Source organism: Cynocephalus volans, chromosome 12 (assembly GCF_027409185.1).
Source record: "Cynocephalus volans isolate mCynVol1 chromosome 12, mCynVol1.pri, whole genome shotgun sequence".
Classification (NCBI taxonomy): domain Eukaryota; kingdom Metazoa; phylum Chordata; class Mammalia; order Dermoptera; family Cynocephalidae; genus Cynocephalus; species Cynocephalus volans.
The window spans coordinates 22,003,489-22,024,291 of record NC_084471.1 but is presented as its reverse complement, the minus strand read 5'-3'; the positions used below and the strand labels follow the sequence as shown (position 1 = coordinate 22,024,291).

The 20,803-nt window shown below is 35.0% G+C and overlaps 2 protein-coding genes across 7 annotated transcripts in view; one reads left to right on the top strand and one right to left on the bottom strand.

Moving 5' to 3' along the window:
• Nucleotides 1-18,390, bottom strand: part of NUP37 (nucleoporin 37) — a 39,865-nt gene extending 21,475 nt beyond the window's left edge. Inside the window, exons 1-6 of one of the 6 annotated variants that reach the window (XM_063075704.1) lie at nucleotides 18,320-18,390; nucleotides 17,955-18,098; nucleotides 16,767-16,987; nucleotides 7,170-7,294; nucleotides 4,658-4,730; nucleotides 2,831-2,925 (exon numbers count right to left, since the gene is read on the bottom strand). In XM_063075704.1, coding sequence (XP_062931774.1) covers nucleotides 2,831-2,925; nucleotides 4,658-4,730; nucleotides 7,170-7,294; nucleotides 16,767-16,922 — 449 coding nt within the window. In that variant the 5' untranslated portion in view covers nucleotides 16,923-16,987; nucleotides 17,955-18,098; nucleotides 18,320-18,390. Of the gene's footprint in view, nucleotides 1-2,830; nucleotides 2,926-4,657; nucleotides 4,731-7,169; nucleotides 7,295-16,766; nucleotides 16,988-17,466; nucleotides 17,488-17,693; nucleotides 17,736-17,889; nucleotides 18,099-18,319 lie in introns of those variants that run through there. The other 5 variants (XM_063075707.1, XM_063075705.1, XM_063075706.1 and 2 more) reach the window with 5 other exon arrangements.
• Nucleotides 18,391-18,481: 91 nt separating this feature from the next.
• PARPBP (PARP1 binding protein) overlaps nucleotides 18,482-20,803 on the top strand; it is an 86,583-nt gene continuing 84,261 nt past the window's right edge. The window contains exon 1 of the mRNA XM_063074702.1: nucleotides 18,482-18,535. The gene's annotated coding sequence lies outside the window, so the exon portion shown is untranslated. The remainder of the gene's footprint in view (nucleotides 18,536-20,803) is intronic.

Sequence of the window (20,803 nt, the reverse complement as noted above, 5' to 3'; positions counted from 1 at the left end):
GGTGTTCATAGTTAACAGATTTCCCTTCGAGCACTGCTTCTGCTGAATCCCATAAATTTTGTATGTTGTGTTTTGTTCTTATTCATCACAAAGTATTTTCTAATTTCCCTTGTGATTTCTTCTTTGACCCACTGGTTGTTTAAGAGTGCAATATTTAATTTCCACATATTTGTAGATTTTCCAGCATTTTCTGTCATTGATTTCTATTTTCATTCTGCTGTGGTCTAAGAGGATACTTTGTATGATTTCAATTTTTAAAAATTTATTGAGATTTGTATTGAGGCCTAACATATATTTTATTCTCCAGAAGGTTCTATGTGCACTTGAGAAGAATGTGTATTGTGTCAATGTTAGGAGTGTTTGGAGTGTTTTGTGTATATTTGTTAAGTCTAGTTGTTTTATAATGTTCAAATTCTCTATTTCCTTATTGGCCTTCTATCTTGTTATTCTCTAGCAGTTTTTTTTTATAAGTAGGATATCACCTGCAATAAAACTACTCCTAAGATGACACAGGCTTTGACTAGGATCAGACAAAGATTTCACTAATGTACCTTTACCACCAACATGCAGACCCAGTCTGTGGTTGGCATTACTTTAGTATAGTGACAAGAGTCATTCCTGGGATGTAAATGGCTCTTTCCTCTGCCTAAATTGCATAGTTCCCATTCAGCTGGTGTCATTATTTGTAGCTTGGCCCTTCTAGCTTTCAAGTTAATAAAGACGATTGTACTAAAATGTGTATCTATTGTAGTCTGTCCCTCAGAATTCCTTCTTTTCTTTCCTGCTGTGAGAGTATATGAGACTCACTATTCTTCCTTAGTTTAAAATTCTTGTTTTACTGATATCTTCTGTTTTTCTTTTTAAAAATCCTATCTATATTGCTTAGCTTTTGGTCTAAGAGATTCAGCTTTAATAGCCAATCAGAGTTGCTGTTTACTTTTGGTTGGTGAACTAAGCTGATGAATTCTAAATTTAGCTCCCAGCTACTGCTATAATGATGTTGTGAATCAACCTCCAAATCTTAGTGGCTTACAAAAATAGGCATACATTTCTTGCTAATGGGCCTACGGAAAGCTCTCTTTCATAATGATGGGTACTATCTGTCCCATGTATTTCTCATTCTGGGACTAGTAGCTATCTAAGACACGCTTACCTCATAGCAGATGACAGAGCACAGATCAAGTCAAACCAGGTAAACATTTAAAGCTTTTGCTCTTGTCACACCTGCTAACATTACACTGGCCTAAACAAGTCACAAAGCTAAAGCCTGACGGGATGGAAAAATCTCCTCCTTCCATGGAGGGAGAAAGGAGAGTAAATACTTGCTGAACAATAATACCATCGATCACAATCTAGCAAAATGTGACACTTAGGAGCAATGTAGTGAGTTTTCCAAAAGGCTAAATTTATTTAAATTGAAGGACTTACTCTAAAGGCAAGCCCTTTCTACTTTTAGAGCAATAATGTCCTCTCTTCTATAAAATAATGACAATAGTAGAAAGCAAAAGACTTTGCAAATTCTTATTCCTTGACTATATAAAAAGCTAGCAACCCTATGTTAGTTCCCAAAATTTCTGGAGAATTTTACTAGTCTACAAGAAAATCCCAAAGTCTACTACAAGAAAAAAAAATCATAGACTACTGAGTACAAATCCTATGTCCACTGTTCAGAGGCATTGCTTGGCTTGGAAAGACACTCACTTTTCCCCTTTTCCAGTTTTCATTATAATAAATGCTTATGATGAGGAGTCTCTTTTAGATAAGTGAAATGCCATTATTTATTTCTAGTGATCTAATTTTTATCTTAAAAATGGTCCCATTTACTCTTCAAGTCTCTACAGAAACTTGGTTTTGTAATACTTAGGGCCCTAGAATCTCAATGTCACCTAAATCATTCATGTCCCTGACATGAATATTTTAACAGGCAGTACATAAAAAATAATGTATGACTCTATAACTTTAAGAAGATGAGCTATATTAAGAAGATTAAAATTTTAAAAAGTAGCTAGCAGCTTTACATCCAATGTGAAGTGATACATATTTTATATGTATATAAGTATTAATACTAATGATTTTGATGTAGCTTTATCAAACATTGAAACTATGCAAAACAGCAGAGCAGCATTTTTTTCCCCTGCTCACAACACTGTTAAAGCAAATGCAGAAATTAACACCCCTCTAAATGACCGATTCACTGATTTCACTCTTGACTCCTCAGCTTATTTCTACCTCCTACTCTTGGTTTTCATCTTTTTCTTTACTTGTGATACTTGCTAGCTTGAGGCATTATTAAAATGTTATACCTACCTCATCCACTCTAAACTAGGGAATGGGGTGGGAGAACATGATACTGAAATGTATTGTATCTATAGAAAACCTTATACGGAGACCTCTGAATTTGTCAAAACACTAAATTTTCCATGAGTCTTCCATAGCAAGTAAGATTCACAGTTCATTATTAAACACTAACTTATCATATAGGATCTGTGATGTAACTTCACAATATGGCAATTACCTTTTGTTATCCTACTGATCTTGCTCAATATTAGAGAATTTGATCCAATATATATTTAAATTTCAAAAATGTGCAAATCTAAAATAAGAGGTGGAGAGAGACACTTGAAACAGTAAGGGAAGTTTCCATTAACTCAACTCACTGGTTTTGAAACTCAGGTTTGTGCCATACCTACAATTTAGATAAAGTATTTAATTTTAGTACTTTTACTACTTCTACAACATTTTGTAGAGTTTTTCCTCTAAATTTAAGAATATAATTCTCATTAAATTAAAGTGAAAATTCAAAGATGTGGCTGTAACATAAGCAACATACCTGCAGGTATGATCATCACTCACACTTGCAATTTCTTGGCCTTCTTTGGGATCAAACACCAAACCATTAATGAAATCTGAATGACCCTCTAAAACCTGACAAAAAGGGAAAAATTAAGAAACAGGAAAATAATCTACAATACTCCTATCTAATATTTTTACTTCACTGTTTTAAAAGCTTTCACTGTATGCTTCTCTTTTCTATAAATATTTCTTAAGTAATCTATTTTTAAAGCATGATTTATACACCCACTTTTCTGGAAGGTTTATCTTGGAAAGAAGCTGATCATTCAACACACTATTAGTAGCTTAGTCTCTCTTTTCTATGCATTTCTTACAAAAACACACACTTTTTTACTGTACGTGTCCTCATATCACTTTCTTTCTCATTTGTTACGTAAAGCTTAAATAAAAATTAAAGCAAGGAAAACTTCTTAGGGATACTGAGATATGGTCTCTTTGGGCTTTTCACCTTATACCTGATGCACACTCACTACTACCTAACACACACACATAAGCCTGTCAGATATTTAATTATTTTAATTTCATTTTAATTCATATTTCATTTACATATATATGTAAATACATATTTAATATACACCATTTTAATAAAATAAAATATGTAAACACAAATTTAATACATATAATTTTAATAAAATTAAAATATTTAAATATGACAGGCCTATGTGTGTTTGTTAGGTAGTTCTTCCTCCCTCCCTCCCTTGCAAAAACTCAAATTTGACTTCAGATCTAAGGTTAATCAAACAGTCCTAAATGGCACAGCTTAATATGTAGAAATGTAACATGAAGAAAAAAGGATCTGGCTCAAAGATTCCAGTGTAATTTTAATTTTATCCAGGTCCTCCAAGTCATTCTCCAAAACTTCTGTCATGGTCTACAAGACAAACTAAATTAACATTAAATGTTTAATGTCTCTTATAACTAGCATATTAACTTTTAATAGGTCAAAATTTTATGTGCCATTTATAAACTTGGTTATTCATGGTACAGCCTTAAATTAACCAATATGTACAGTGCATTAAGCCCACTGTCTATAGCTTGGAGCATAATTTTCACTATTTTCTAAACGACTGGAAAGGTTTCTAGTTTATCTTTGTTTCACAACATTGTTCATATTTTTGATTTACTAGAAAGTCAAGAAGGCAATATCATTTTTATAAGAAAACATGATGCAATTTCAACTCATCCTGAGGGCTATTTATTATAGTAATAGGAACAAACACACAGGGCTTGCTCTGGACCAAGCATTGTTCTAGTATTTTTTATGAATTAGCTCAGTCAATGCTAATAATCCTATGAGGTAGATGCTTATGATTATCCCCATTTTACAGATAACAAAATGAGTACAAAGAGATTAGGTTACTTGGCCAAGGTCATACCATTACTAAGTGATAAAGCTGGGCTTTAAATACAGGGGGTCTGGCTCCTGTGTCTGTGCTCTTAATCACTTTGCAATCCTGCCTGTGTTATGCTGTACTGATCATTTGTTTCCTCAACTCTTACTCCATGTGTGCTCATGACTATTATACTCTTAGTACATTCAACTGTGAATTTCTGATTCTCCTATTTGCTGTTCCTGGTATTTTAATTTAATAAGTGATATCAGATTTATAATCTGCAGTCACTACTAAAAACCTAGTTACTATAGCCTACAATAGGGTAAATGATACCCTAAATAACATTTCTTAAATTTGACCACAAAAAGTCATTTGAAATTGTAATAAATACAAATAAAAAAGGCAAAAAGTAATAAATACATGTTTTAATATAAAATCTAAAGATTTATGAATTATACTTGTCAACATACCTTATATTCATTTTTATCTTGAAGATCTGAAGTAAATAATCTAATTTTCATATCAGCAGCTGAAGTACAAAATCTGGAAGCAAAAAACAAAAACAAGCCCATTTTTAGTTTCTGTAAGTGAAAGTGCCCCCCTGGTCTCTGTCCCTCCCTCCAAGTCACCAAAGCTTTTATCATAACTCGTAATCATACTTTTATTGGAGGAGAAAAGGAGAATGTTGTGGCTCTTCTGCAAAAAATATTATATAGTCATTACTGAAAGTAAGAGGCATATTAAATATTTTGAGAATACACAAAATGTTAGTATATTCTGGACTTGTCTCTTCAATAATAGAAGTGTAGAATTTTATACTAAATCAGCACGTTAATTTAATATTAAATGTTTTCTTAAAAGCATAAAGTGATAGATTTAAAAAAGTGTCTTCATTTTAGCCAGGACAACATGAGGTATTAAAGATGTTGTTATACATCTACCTTAGTCTTTATCTTGTTCAGTTATCCATAACCCTTCTTACTTTTTCTATTCCTCCAGATAAAAAGAGTATCGTATTTCATCTCATTTATGTCTGTAAAAGCTGGTATACATGCTAAAAGCTAGAGTATTACTTGTGCTGACTCTAAACATTCAAGACATGTTTTTCAGTAGTTCATTAAAGGACATTACATTTTTAAAAATCCAAGTAGCAAACAACTATTTTTTAACTAGTTCACCTTAAAGGTGATTAAAACCTAAAATTTCTAGATTCTCAGCATGCTAAATAATGACTGAGGAAGAAATAGACATATTTATATATTGAAAACCAAAGTTTATTTCCAGTACTTCTTTGGCAAGAAAAGTGTCACATGGATCTAAATCTCTTCTTTAGTTCTCAACTAAAGTTAACCATTTTTTCTCAAGTAATAAATTTAAGGATCTCGGTAAAGCAAGGCTATTAATCTATAGACTCTGATGTGCTGGTAGGTCTCTGCTACGACATCCCTTTCCAGTGATCTGTCAAGAACCATGAGAGGAAACAGATCAAAGCCAACAGGGAAATTCCCTTTCTGTCCAAGGTTTTCTCAGAGGTGAAATTAAAAGTAGTAATGAAAAAAAGTAGTTTTTATTCCTCCTATAATTGGGACTATGATGTTTTAAAGTGGGGAAGTACATATCTTTGTTTGTGTGTGTGGTGAGGCGGGGGAAGAGGGTGAAAGAGAGAGAGAGCGAGAGAGAGCGAGAGAGAGCGAGAGAGAGAGAGAGAGAGAGAGAGAATCAGTCAATCAGTCTTAGGAAATATCTACATTTCCTGGGCAATTTAGACACAGATTTGCAGTTGTTAATTTTAATAATTTCATTACATACTTTACAAATATGAGCCAAATTTTAATGAAAGCAATTTTTTAGAGAGATTTAAAAAAATATATATATTCATATATTCAGGATTTCTTTAATTTCTCTTTTTTATATCTTTAGTTTGTTTTGTGATTGCCACATATTAACTTTTTTTTTTATTGTGGTCAAAAACACATAAGAAAATTTACCATCTTAACCATTTGTAAGTAGAACATAGAGTAGTGTTAACTATATGCACATTGTTGTGCAACAGAGTTTTAGAACTTTTTAATCTTGCAAAACTGAAAAACACTATATCCACTGAACTACTCCTCTGTCTACCCTCCTCCCAGTCCCTGGAAACTGCTATTCTAATTTCTATTTTATAAGTTTTATTATTTCAGATAACTCATAAGTAGAATAAAGCAGTAATTGTCTTTTTGTGACTAGCTTATTTCATTTAGCATGACATCCTCAAGGATTATCCATGTTGCAGCATATAATAGGATTTCCTTCTTTTTTTAAGGCTGAATATTATTCCATCACATGTATACACCATTACTTTCTTTTGAGGCACTCGTCCTTACCTGGCCGTGTTCTGCCTGGCTGTGGCCGTTAGGCACCCATGCTGGGCTACACTATGCTGTAACCAAGACCCCTGCCCAGATATCATACACACCCAGATGCAGCTGCACCCCTGCCTTGTCTCACACTGCGGTTGCCACCGGACTGCTATAACAGTATTTTCCCTTCTGCTTCTCCCTTGCTGTAATTTTTCATCCTGAGACAGAGTCATAACCACATAAGATCATAAGATCACCCCTCTTGCCCTGTTGCAAAAACCTGGAAATGCTATGATATAAAAATAACAGCCCCGCTATGTTTGGGGCTCAGCCTTTGCAACTAGAGTCCACTGAGCTGCTGCCGGCATCAATGAACTCTGTTCCTTGGTGTTTCCTGCCTCTCCTTGTGACTTCACAGTAACACTGCAACACTTTATCTATTCACCGGTTGATGTTCATTTAGCTTGCTTCTACCTCCTGGCTACTGTGAACATGGCAGTGCAAATATCTCTTCCAGATACTGATTTCAATTCTTTTGGTACTAAGAAATGGGACTGCTGGATCATATGGTAATTCTTCAGATCACTAAAAACAACCAAAGGACATTAATAACTATTGCATTTGATACTTTAAAACTTACTTGATTACTGGAGGCAATGAATCAAGTCTAGTCTCTGGGCTCCAAGCTATGCCATCGACCCTGACTCCATGGTGAAATGTTCGCAGTGTTTTATACCGAATTCCTTCAATGTCTGCCTCTTCCTCCTAAGCATACAGAGTAAATGTTCTAATAAGTATGAGAACAAACTATGTAATACCCTATATTTCATTGAATTTTTCAGAAGGCCATGCATATTAGCCGGAAATTTGAGATTTAAATAGTTCACTGAATTAAAAAAAAATTCAAAACTGTTTAAGTCTCACAAAATACCTCTCGAAGGCAGCTAACAACAAACGGTAAACATGTTATACTTTATTTTAGGAGACATTTTACTCTTAATAGTAAACACATTTCATTACAAATTCAATGAAAATAGAATGCTCTAAGAATCAGAATATTCTAGGTACATAAATTACCATACATGGATTATCAACAGAAAATATAAAAAAATACAATGAACTTAAAGTTCTGATTATATAGAAGATACTATGGGACCTTATGATGTCTCAAAGTCATTACAATGAGTGTTAATGATTTTCATGTAGTAATGACACTATTTATATATATTACAAATAATTCACCTATAATATTATAGTCTATGAATAGTGAATATGTAAATAATAATATGGTTACCTTAGTCTTAGGTATTTGATTCTGGGTATAAATGCTTAATAAAGTCAGCTCATTTACCTGGTTCTGTCTTGCCAAAATGATTTCAGCTTATTCTCATGGGAAGGTGAGGAAAAAAAAAATTTTTAAATGTCAAGCCATCTATCTCTGGCAATATGGACATAAATCTGAAAAGCTCTCCCACTACAACAATAATGCAAAAATTCAAATCCAGAGAAGGAACTGAGTAGTAAGTTATGCTGGTGTTATAAGTGCACTTGCCCACATCTAGTGACTTAAAGCTTCAGTTTTGCAAAGGACAGGAGACAAAACTTAGGGTCTGTACAAGGGAGGATGCCAGATCAGAAATCTTTGCATAGATCCAGTGCCCTTAAGGGGAGAAATAGAAAAAAACTAAAAAAGAAAACACTGCTGTGCAAAGTACCTACCACAGGTGAAGGCCAAGAAAAAGAAAAAGGAACTTGTGAGAAATCTCAACGATTAGCTGGCTCTAGCATGAGTATGGGGAGAGAATTCACATTAACAATGTGGTCCAGAAAATAACAAAGAACTTATTTCAAAGTTGTTATATGTTGGTAGTGGCCCCAAGTACTTGACAGAAACAAAGGCAAATTCTCTCTGGATAAACTACTTCTACCCATGTCTCAAAAAGTTCCCAAAGATATAGTTCAATCAAATATGATCTTATATACATGCATTCTCAGATATGAAAACAAAAACATATGAACAAAAACAACAAAACTGCAGAATAAAACCTGCAAAGATATCTTATAAAAATTATCAGATGCAAGAAAGATGTATGTTTAGGGAAATAAAAGAGGTAAATAAAAATCAGTAAGCAACAAGAGATTACCAGAAATGGTCAGGCAGATTTATAATCTATAACAACACGGTATAGGCATAAAAATAGACATATAGACCAATGGAACAGGATAAAGAGTCCAGAAATAAACACATACATTTATGAACAACTGATTTTTGATAAAAGTGCCAAGAACACACAATGGGGAAAGGACAGTCTGTTCAATGCATGGTGCTGGGAAAACTGGATATCTATACGTGGAAGAATGAAATTACACCCTTATATAAAAATCCACTCAAAACAAATGAAAGACTTAAATGTATGGCCTGAAACTGTAAATCCACTACAAAAAAGCAGGGAAAAAGCTCCAAGACATTAGTCTGGGCAATGATTTCTTGGAATAAGGACCCCAAAGCATAGACAACAAAAGCGAAAATAAACAAATGGGACTGCCTCAAAACTAAAAAGCTTCTGCAGAGCAAAGAAAACATTAACAGAGTGAAGAGACAAACCACAAAGTGGGAGAAAATATTTGCAAGTCATATATCTGATAATGAGCTAATATGCAAAACATATAAGGAAATCAAACAACTCAACAGTAGGAAAACAAACAACCTAATTAAAAAATGGGCAAAGGATCTAAACAGACATTTTTCAGAAGAAATACAAATGGCCAAGAGGTAAATGAAAAAATGCTCAACATCACTAATCATCAGGGAAATGCAAATTAGAATAATGAGTTATCACCTCACACCTTTTAGAATGGCTACTATCAAAAAAATGAAATATAACAAGGATGTGGAGAAAAGGGAACACTGTACACTGTTGGTGGAAATGTAAATTAGTAGAGCTATTAAGGAAACAGTATGGAGGTTCCTCAAAAAACTAAAAATACAATTACCACATGATTCAGCAATCCCTACTGGATATATATCCAAAGGAATTGAAATCAGTATGTAGAAGAGATATCTACACTCCCATGTTCACTGCAGCATTATTCACAATAGCCAAGATATGACACCAACCTAAGTGTCCATCAATGGCATATTATTCTGCCTTAATAAAGAAGGAAATCTAATCATTTGTGACAACATGGATGAAACTGGAATATATTATGCCAAGTGAAATAGGCAAGGCACAGAAATAGTACAAATAGTACATAATCTTGCTTATATGTGGAATCTAATAAAATCAAACTCACAGAAGTAGAGTAGAATGGGGTGCGGGTGGGGCACAGGGAATGGGGAGATGTTGATCAAAGGGTATAAAGTTTAAGTTAGGGGGAATAAATTTTTGAGATTTATTGCACAGTATAGTGACTATAGTTAGTAATGATGTATTTATATTTTGAAATTCCTAAGAAAGTGAATTTCAAATCTCTCACTACAAAAAGTGAGGTTGACAGATATGTTAACTAGCTTGATTTAACCATTCCACACTGTACTTATAAACCAGAAACATCACACTGTGCCAAATAAGTATATACAATTATTTGTCTATTACAAATAAAAGTTAATAATAAAAAAGAACTAAATAAAACTTTTAAATATACCATAATTGAAATTTTAAAAAAATCAATCTTTACATGTAGCTGGAAGATAGACTTCAAAAATTAACTCAGAATGTAGACAAACACAGACAAAAAGAGAGGTTAAAAGACAGAGGATTCAGTGAAAAGTTCCACCCTGTATGTGACTGGGTTGTAGAAGGAGGAATAGAGGGAAAAGGACAAGAAGTATTTGAAGAGATAATGGTAAAGGACTCTCCATACTTGACAACATGCATCAATAGTCATACTGGGCTGGCTGGTTAGCTCAGTTGGTTAGAGCTCAGTGTTACAGTTCAGATCCTGGCACTGGCCAGCCGCCAAACAGAACAAAACAAAACAAAGCAAAACAAGCTATAGTTGGAAAGAACAATAAATCCCAGGCAGCTTAAATAAGAAGAAATCTATAGCTAGAGACAATGTAGTGGAACTTCAGAAAACACACACACACACACACACACACACACACACACACACACACACACACACACACACACACACACACACACACACACACACACAGATTGATCTTAGCAACTGCAGCTAGAAAGAAAAGACAAGTCTTCTATAAAAGAGATTTCCTATAAAAGAGTAATAATTAGATCAAAAACCAACTTCTCACCAGAAACAACAAAGGCAGGAAGACAGTGGAATAATATTTTCAAAATGCTGAGAGAAAATACCCGTGGAATTGTAGACATAATAAAACTGATTTTCTAGAATGAGGATGGGTCAAACATACTTTCAGAAAAACAAAAACCAAGAGTTAGAATCAATAAATTTTCACTAAAAAAATTCACTAAAAAAATTATTTTCAAGCCTATGGCTTGTGGGCCAAAGCTGGCCTATAGCCCGGTTTTGTATGGTCCAATTTTTTACAATTTTAAGGAGTTGTAAAAAACAAAACAAACAAAAAACAAAGAATAATATACAATGGAGACCTTAAGTGCTTGGCAAAGCCTAAAATATTTACTATCCGGTCCTTTAAAGAAAGTCTGCCAATTCCTGTAGTAAATGATGTGCTTTTGGATGAAGAAAAATGATCCTAGAAGGAAGGTCTCAGAAATAAGGAATGGTGAGTAAAAAAACCAAAGGCAAACAGGTGAGTAAATGTAAATAAATATTAGCCACATAAAACAATATTTAATTTTTGGGTTAAAACAAAAAGAAAAATGAGAGAGAACTAAAATGATGGACAACAGTAAGTCTGGAGGGGTAATAATAGTTCAAATGTTAAAGGTCTATCTTCCTCGTGAAGAAGGTAAAGATATTAATTTTGACTTTGTCTAATTAAGTATGCATGTTCGAATGCCTTTGGCAACCATTAATAAAAAGAGCAATAGCATATAAAGCTTCTGAACTATCAGGGAGGAAAAAAATGAAAGGAGGGGTACAAAAACACAAACAGAAAACATGGTAAGAAAATGCATACTGGCAATGCTTTCAATAGTAAAAATCTAAAGGTAACCCAAATATCCAACAGTGCAGGAACGGATAAATAAATTGTGGTATATTCATATTATAAAATACCAGCAGTAAAAATAAACTTTGACATGGAAGAATCTAACAACTATGTTAAGCAATAGCAACAAAGAATAGAAAAACTATAAGAGTATTACTGTTATAAAGTGAAAAACAGCATTGTGACTTGGAATACCTACACGTACAGTAACACTTATAAAGAAAAGCAAGAAATAAACAACACAAAATTTCAGACATGTTTACTTCTTGGGGATGAGATGGTAAGGCAGTAAGGAAAGGCTAGCCAGGGGGCTTCAAAAGCATTGCCAATGTTCCATTTCTTAAGCTAGGTAGCAGGTACACAGGGATCTATTTTATTCTTCTCTATACCTTACATAGATAATACACATTTTTAAAAGCCTAAATAATACAATTTTAAAAATAAATAAATCATTGTGCTCTTATTTAAATCACTACCTGAACTGAGTCTACAGACTACAGCAAATATTTTCATGACAAGTTTGTCCAAAGAATCTTCTGTATTAAGTAACTATAGTTATCTTTTATAAAAGCTTGTGGGATTATAAAATATCATTAGGGAAACAATCCAGAGCATGTGAAACTAGATATTTAATGGAATACATATGTCTAGATAGATAGGAATTACCTGAAGGTCTGTTTTAAAAATTCCATTTACCCTGAATCTAAATGCAAAGTTTTATAACATGTACTCTAATCGAATCCAAATAGATGCGTTGATTTTTCCAGGAGAGCCTTTGGGATCCTAGCAAAGTCATTTCACAGATATACTACACATGTGTTTCTGTACATAATTCAGATACCCTTTGAAAATAACTTTAAATTTCAGATGAATTTAAGGGTTAACAGCAAAAAGTTTTTCCATAAATGAAAGAAACAGAAATACACGTATAAAGAAAACATCATCAAATTTTATTACTTAATAATCTGTATGTATAACAGCTGCATAGCTAACAGCCAATTATGCCAAGGTAGTGATCAGTAAGCAAATTAAAAATAAGTTTAGAAGCCTAATCATGGCTGAATTCATAGTTTGGGTTACACCTATCTTTTCCACACCTGACAAATCAATCTTCAAAAATAAAGTTTTTACATGAAAATGAACATTATTTTGCTACTGTAACAACAGTGCTACCCAAATTATACATGGAATTATTGGGTGGTCATAGGGATAAACAAATCCAAGGGGCTGTACAGCTTGAGCTTTATGTATTACCAGTGAAATCCTTTTTTCCTGGCAGCACCGTCTGCCACTGAGCCAACCAAAAGGCCAGAGTGTGTGTGTGGTATAGGCAGAGACGAATACTATTTTGGGTTTCGTTTGAGCTGTAGGCAGTATTGTATAGGCAGGAAATTAAGATACTTTGGAAAACTCGCTATATAATACAAATGATTATACAAAACTCCTGCAAAGTTGAGGTTGGGGCAAAGCCAGACTGACAGAAGGGCTATTGTAAGTGTTTGAAACTGGCAGGCCCTCCTACATACCCACTTAAGGCCAAATACAGAATTTCAGTTAGACAAGACTGTTAAGTTTATCTAGTCCAATTCTTTCATCTAATGCTTGAATTTCTAGTAGAACATCTAAAAGAGGTTTGCACAATCCCACTCTGAACAGTTCCAGTGAGAGGGAACTAGGTACTTCTTCAAAAACCTTATTCAATTGGAGCATAGCTCTAATTATTAGAAGAGTTCTCCTTAACATTAAGCCAAAATCTGTTTCCAAGTAAGTTCTGCTCATTTCTCCAAGTTCTATTCCTGGAACTCTACAGAGTTAAATCTAATTTAGTGATGGCAAGTATCTGGCCATAGCTGATCTCCCCTAGGTGAACACACTCAAATGAGGATAATCTTTAGAATCAGTCTTAAAGCACTACAAGCAACAACTCTAACCAAACATAGAGGTGATAAATTACATAAAATCTGTTTACCATTCTAATACCTCTACCACATGACAGTTTTAAACATTTAAAACTACTCTGAAATTTGTCTTTAAGTACATTATCTACTTTGAATCATAATACACTGCTGAGAACTAAAAATTATTATTATTATTGTGTATTAAAGATTTCAGTCAATTTACAGAGGAAGATATAGAGAGAACTGTACTGTATAATCCAGTAGCCATTAGCCAAGTGGGGCCTTATTAAGCACTTAAAATGTGGCTAGCGCAATCCGATATGTGTACACTTTATAAAGCACAAAATACACAACAGATTTAAAAGACTATGAAAAAAATAAATAAAACATGTCAGGAACTTATAGTGATTACATGTGAAATATTTTGGATATACTAGATAAAAATATATGGTTTTAAAATGAATTTCACCTGTTTTTTACTTTTTATGTGGCTACTACATTTAAACTTATATTTGTGGCTCACATTATAGTTCTATTAGACTGCACTGAATTAGCTCCTTTTGGCAGTTTAATCATTGCACTGACTCATGGAGAACATTCAGGTGACTAAAAACCCTAGGTCATAATTCTCCTTTTGGTTTACCAGTCTACCTTTTAAGACTTTATATTCATCTTTATTAAATTTTAGCTTGGTCAACTTGGCCCATTAATCCAATCTATTACACAATGTTTGGATTCTGAGCACAGAGCTTGGCATACAACAGGTGCTCAATAAATACTTGTTAAATGAAGTCTGTTATCCAAAGCACTAGGGTATCCTCAGCTTCATCTTCCACATAAATGAAATGTGCTTGCTAAAATCAATATTCTCATCCAAGTCCCGACAGAGGCCTCAATTCATTAATGAAGACCCTTTGAATAGACTTAGACACTTTCACGCTCCTTCCGCTCTTTACACATAGGGCTCTTACAGCATTTTTCTTATTGCACTGTTTTATATTTAAATGTCTCCTTGAGGGCCAGGTCCTTGCTTTTTTAACTTCCCAGCACTAATATGGACTTAATCAATATTTGGTAAATACATGACACCAGTTAAGAGTACTATCAATCGGCTTATATTTTCATTACATTAAAAAGAACAGCACGAGATTCTGAAAAATGGTTTTTTGAAATTCAAATTCACTGTATCTACAGCGTTTTCCTAATAGTCTTAACACAAGGATTGCCTTTCTGATGGGAATGCAAAAATCTTTCAATTTGAATTTATCTTTACTTAGTTTTCTCTCAAGACAAGAGGCATGAAATTGGGTGCTATGGAACTTCAAAGTTCTAGGATAAGAGAAGAGGAATTATGTTTAATAATATTTACTTAGATAAAAAATAACTTCCAAGAGAAGCAACAATTTATTTTGAATCCCCAAGGGCAAACCACTGGAACTCAATTCTCCTTCAGAACCATTTGAATCATAGCTTCAACCTATCTGAATAGAAGTGTAAAGAAATAAAACAAGAGATTAAGAATGGGGTTTAGATCTTATTTTTTCATTTAGTAGTCATGCAAATTCCTGAACTTCTTTGAAGTAGAAAGGAAATTCCATGAGGATAGGAACAGTCTTAATTAACTTAAGTATGAGGGTACTTCAAAAAGTCATGAAAAAGTAAAATTAAAAGATAATACATTGTCAATCTCACAGTTCTGAGGCTCAACCAAGACAATCCATGTGACCATAACCCATAATGAAACAATACAAATACAAATGTTTTTACTTTCTTTTCCTCATTTTGTCATTTTCCTTTCCTCTCCCCTTTTCTCTGTCACCCACTGTCTCTGACTTTTTTCCTGATTTATTCTCCCCTCCTGACTTTCTCCCTCAACATTTCTGAATTTTTTATAAACTGCAGATAAACGTATTTTTTTATTGTTTTAAAATATAATTCTATGATCATAGCTATTAATTTTAAAAGTAATGAAGTAAAAAGTTAGTTTCACCTGTAGGGGGCTGCTTTATTCTTCTGCAGGTTATTAGCCTGCATTAGAGAAATGGTTTCTCTTCAGTCTTTTTCAAGTGTATGCTACATTATTTGTTTGAATCATATGACTTTTTATGATCCAAATCCAGTAGTCCAGTTGAAGTGAGGCTGGGTGATATGCAGCCTAAAAGCTAGAAATTCGTACCCCCACCTGGATAGACAATGGGAGACAGTCTAAGAGCTCTCATATTCTACTAAGACACCAATAAAACTGAAAATTTCAATTCATACTTTCCTTTAGGACAAATATGAATGCACCCAATTTTGCAAAACTTTACACATTTATTGTACTTTAAAATAAACTGCAAGATGTCAAAACACTGTTAAGATGTAGAACTGCTTCCTGAGTAAAATGGGAAATAATGTTTATAATAATATATCACTTTAGTGATAAAGTTATTTCAACTTTTTGAAAATCGGTCATTGCCAAATTACATTAATTCCATTAATTAATTTTAATTTGAGAAATACAGTTCTATGAATAACATTCTGGATTATGTATGAATAACAGTGTGCCTGATGCCTCCTAGGAACTTTACACATACTAACTCATTACTTTCTCACAAAATCCTATTGAGCACCATATTCTTCATTTTTATAGAAGAGAGGTTAAGTACCTCAAGGTCACATAGCCATTAAGAGTTAAAGCAAAGCAGGAGTAAACCACTAGGCATTTTGGCTCTAGAATTCATGCTCTTAACGGCTATGCTGAACTGCCTCCTCAATTAATACGATCCCATACTTTGTATACTCCAGATGTATGCTTTAGATGTATAAGAAGTACGTCAGCACATTAATAGGAAAGCTGAATAACATGGAAGCTATAAAAGCTCCTGGAGGATCATTTTTTAGGATCTCAGTATTAGCTTGTTTCCTATGTCAAAGAAGAATGGAGAAAAACTGCAATTATAATTGGATCTCATTTAAATGAGGTTTTTCCTATACATACAAATGTTCAGTTAATCATCGCCTTCAACCACCACAATATTCCACTACTAATCATGAGGCAAAAAAGGAGCCTCATACTCTTCTTCTTCACCATCTATATAATGTCTGCACAAATCTCAGGCAGATATAACTGGGAATACCTCTGTGGTTCTTCAAATCTTTCTTTTTAAACATTTAACTCAATACACTCTCAAAGTTTAGCTTTGGTTTGTATAAGTTTTCTTATCTTCACTGTCTTTTAGCAACTTTGTAGACTAACCTGAAATGTACATGTGCCAACGACCACGTAATTATTGCCACCATATGCAATTAGGTTTCCTGAATCCCCACTCTCAAAGGGATTAAATTCTACCACATGCACATAATCTTCACAATCCACAGCGTAGGCAGCATTTCTTGTGGCATCTTGCTTCATCTTGAAGGTCAAAACTTGAGTAGTTGTAAAAATAAAATAGCCTTCTACTGGACAAGGTCAGGAAACTGCAGATTACAGGATAAATACAATTAGAAACAGCCAAAGTGTCGGTCATTCAGCAAATGAGTCAAAATAAGGTTCCAATGCCACAGACAACTCAAAAGAAATATTTAAAATACTTATCAAGGGTCAGAAACTGCAGGAAAACAATTCAATCTAATTATTAAATTATTAATGTTTTAACACTTCCTCCACAGTTTTCCTCTGTTCCACATTTGTAAGTGATACTGTACCCACAGAATATAACACCATAAAATTCTGTTTAAATTATCTAAAGGATAAAGTGAGTACTTGAAAATGGAGTCACTTTTAACAGCAAACATATCCATAAAAATTAACATTTATGGAACAGTACTTGTAGATGCCATGTTAAATCATTTTACTAACATTAGCATATCTTGTATTTGCACAAATTTAAAGGCATGTACTACTTATGGCCCCCAATTTACAAATGGGGAAATTGAGGCTTCGGAGGTTAACTAACTTGCCAAGCTCCGAAGCAGCCAGGATTTGAAAGACTCCTATGTGTTGGGCACCAGGGCAGAAAAACACAGCCTCTTGCCTTGAAGGAGATCACAATCTAGGGATGGTTATGATATAGCGTGAAAAGAGCTATAATATAAACAGATACAGAATATAGGATCTGATGGAAGGAGTGCCAAATGTGGTATGTGATATACTCATAAAGCCAGGTACAAAACCTCAACTAACCTGTTAGAGCCTAGTGTGCATTCTGAAAGTAGCATTCCTACATGAGAATTGTGAATCAAGAGTTTTTCTTTTTTATCAGACGCAAGGTATTTGTACTGAAAACAGTTGTGCTCAGCAACAAACACATCAAAACACCTGATGAGAATATACTGAAAATCAGATGAGTCCCACCTCGGGGAGCTTATAAACTAGTAACCTTAAGAATGGGCATCATCTGGGACTGGATGCTTGTTAAGGGTGACCAGCAGGTGAGATACCCACGGAAGCAGAACGGTATGGAAAGTGCACGAGACTCGAGGTCAGGAAACTCGGTCCCAGTCTCTCATCTATTGCTCATTAAAGCAGTGCCCGGTGTCATTACTTTGTCACGGCCTCACCTATACACGGAAGGCAGGACTTGACCCTCTAAAAGTAAAAGGGCAGAAAGGAGAAATAAACAAGAGAAATCCCCGCAATGAGCCCAGACGCCTCGCCCCGAGCCAGGCAAGTCCCGCGAGATCCCGCTCTTAACCTCCCCGAGCCCGAGGTCGGAGGAAAGAAGGAAGAACTCCCGCGGATAAGTTGGGAGCGGGGAGCGGCAGACAGCAAAGCCGTGCGGCCCCTTAGGCTGCCCGCGCAATACGCACCGGAGAGTGCCGGAAAACGACCAAGGCGAAGTTGTTCTCAGCTGAGGGTGACACGGCGCGCGCCGTCTCTACTTCCGGGTCGGAGGGTGAGCGCGACGATTGGCTCCCGTGCCCTCCCGCGAGATTTAAAATGGAACTCACTTCTACTCAAGCAGCCGCGCGACGGCAGCGCTGTGGGGCTTTTCCTCAGGCTAAATTACGCCTCCCTGGAGTCAGGTGAGTCTTACCCATGCCCGGCTTGCCTGTCGCACTTTAAGTGGCTATTCTAGCCGCTGCTTGAAAGGGCGTTTCGGTGACAACAAAGTGCCATGAGACCGTAGCTTCGCGCGGGAACCTGGTTGGGTCTGGCGGCGTTGGACGGCGTTTACAGTGTCCAGTGATGGAGCTGGGAGGTCCTGAGGGATGTCTTCAGATTGGAAGACTGAGGCCCACCGAGGCCTCACTAAAATCCATTAGTTAGGAAGGAAACCAGGGATCTTGTCCCACTATGTACGCAGACTCCAATTCCTTAACTTTCCCTCTTCTTGCTATTATTATATCCTACCAAGGAACCTTTAGGACCTGCATTCTGACAATGATAACGTCTGCCATTTTTTATTGAGCACCTGCTAAGTGTCCAGCACTAGGTGGGTTATGTAGTTTGTTTCATTAACGTCTCATAATTCTAAGCGGTAGGAATTATCTTTCCATTTCTACAGATGAAGAAACTTACGCTCACTAGAGATTTTAATTACCGAGGACGCAGAGCTAATAAATGAGAGGATGTGAACCCTGCTCTGTCTGACTCGAAACTAGTTCTTTCAACCATCTCACACTGCCTCCCCAGTGACAATTTCCTGTCTCACAATTTTTGCTTTAGTGCAGCTTGGAATCCAGTTTTTCAAAACAAGTGTTTATTATCGCTGCTGCCTTCTGCTACTATTTTTTGTATAGTGCAGCCTGAAATTCAGAGCGGTTGCATATTCATTGTCTTATTGACTCCTCACAACTGGCTCAAAGGTAAGTAGAGAGGGTGGATATTATTCCTGTATTCGAGTGATGATTTCTCTACCTGGGCAGCCAGGTGTAAAGCTTATCCCCTAGGCTCATGCAACCAGCTAGCCACTAGAAGAGCTTGGTAGAGACCAGGAGCTGGCAAACCAGCTGCATTGCTTGTTTTTGTGCAGCCAGCTCCTGAGCTAAGAATGGATTTTATATGTTTAAATGGGAAAAAAATGAAAAGAATATTTTGTGATATGTGAAAATTGTATGAAATACAAATTTCAGTGTCCATAAATAAAGTTTTATTGAAGCACAGCTATGTTCATTTTTTTATGTATTGTTTCTGGCTATTTTCACACCACAAGGTCGAGTTGAGTAGTTGTGACGGAGACTGTATAGCCTGCATGCCTCAAATATTTATTATTTGTACCTTTCCAAAAAGTTTGCTGACCCCTGGATGAGACTGTCGATTTTCTGTCACCAATAGTAATATTCTTTAAATTTTAACTCAAAACAATTTAGAAACTCATAATGCATGATAATAGCTAATGTGCTTTTATATGTGCCATGCACTGTGCTAAAAGCTTTACTTGTATTTGTATTGTTTACTCTTCACAAAACCCTCTGAGACAGGAACTAATATTTTCATTTTCAGTATGAGGAAGTTATGCCCAGCTTAGAGAGGCAGGGAGAGGTGATGTAACTTTGCCAAGATCTCACAACTAGTAAGTGGTGAAGCCAGAATTTAGAATAGTCTAATTTCAGTTGAGTCTGCATTCATAGTGATCTAAACTCATAATACCTTTAAATAATACTAGTAAGTAATTTACTGCTAAAAATTTATATCAGGCAAATTGAAATTGACCCCTTAGTTCTTCACTTTCTTCTTTCTTTTAAGAAATGAGGGTGATATTTTGAGTATAACTCTTAGCTATTTGCAAAGATTTGTGTTTATGTAGCTATTTTAATCTACAGTCTTTTACCTGTATCTTTAAATTACATCACAGAGATTACATATATAATTTAAATTATTATTTTGTAAATGGTAAATGCCCTTTTTCTTGGTCATAGAAGCCTGAGATGTCTAGTAAATGTCTGTGATTCTGTTTATGCTACATAAAAGTAGAAGAAAAGGATGACAGGAGTCAGTAAATGGGATGTGTACAGAAAAATACTCAAAATAAGATGTTGGGGATGTGAATATGTTGGATACTTAAATACTTTGGTACTTAAAAAAAAAGGAAAAAAACTTGTAGCAGGCATGTCTGTAAAATCAGAGAAAGGAATTGTCTGCTTTATATGGGCTTGGGTATGTAAAGCATTGGTACTACATCAAATTAATTTGAAAGGCTTCCCTCTGCATCAGGAGAAGTTATATAATACAGTGAATTAAGAGGGATCTTGGGTTTATGTCTAATTGGCCATTTATTAGCTGAGTGACATGGGACGTTACTTTCTTCAGGTATAAAATGCTAATAATAACCTTGTAGGATCCTTTGAAAA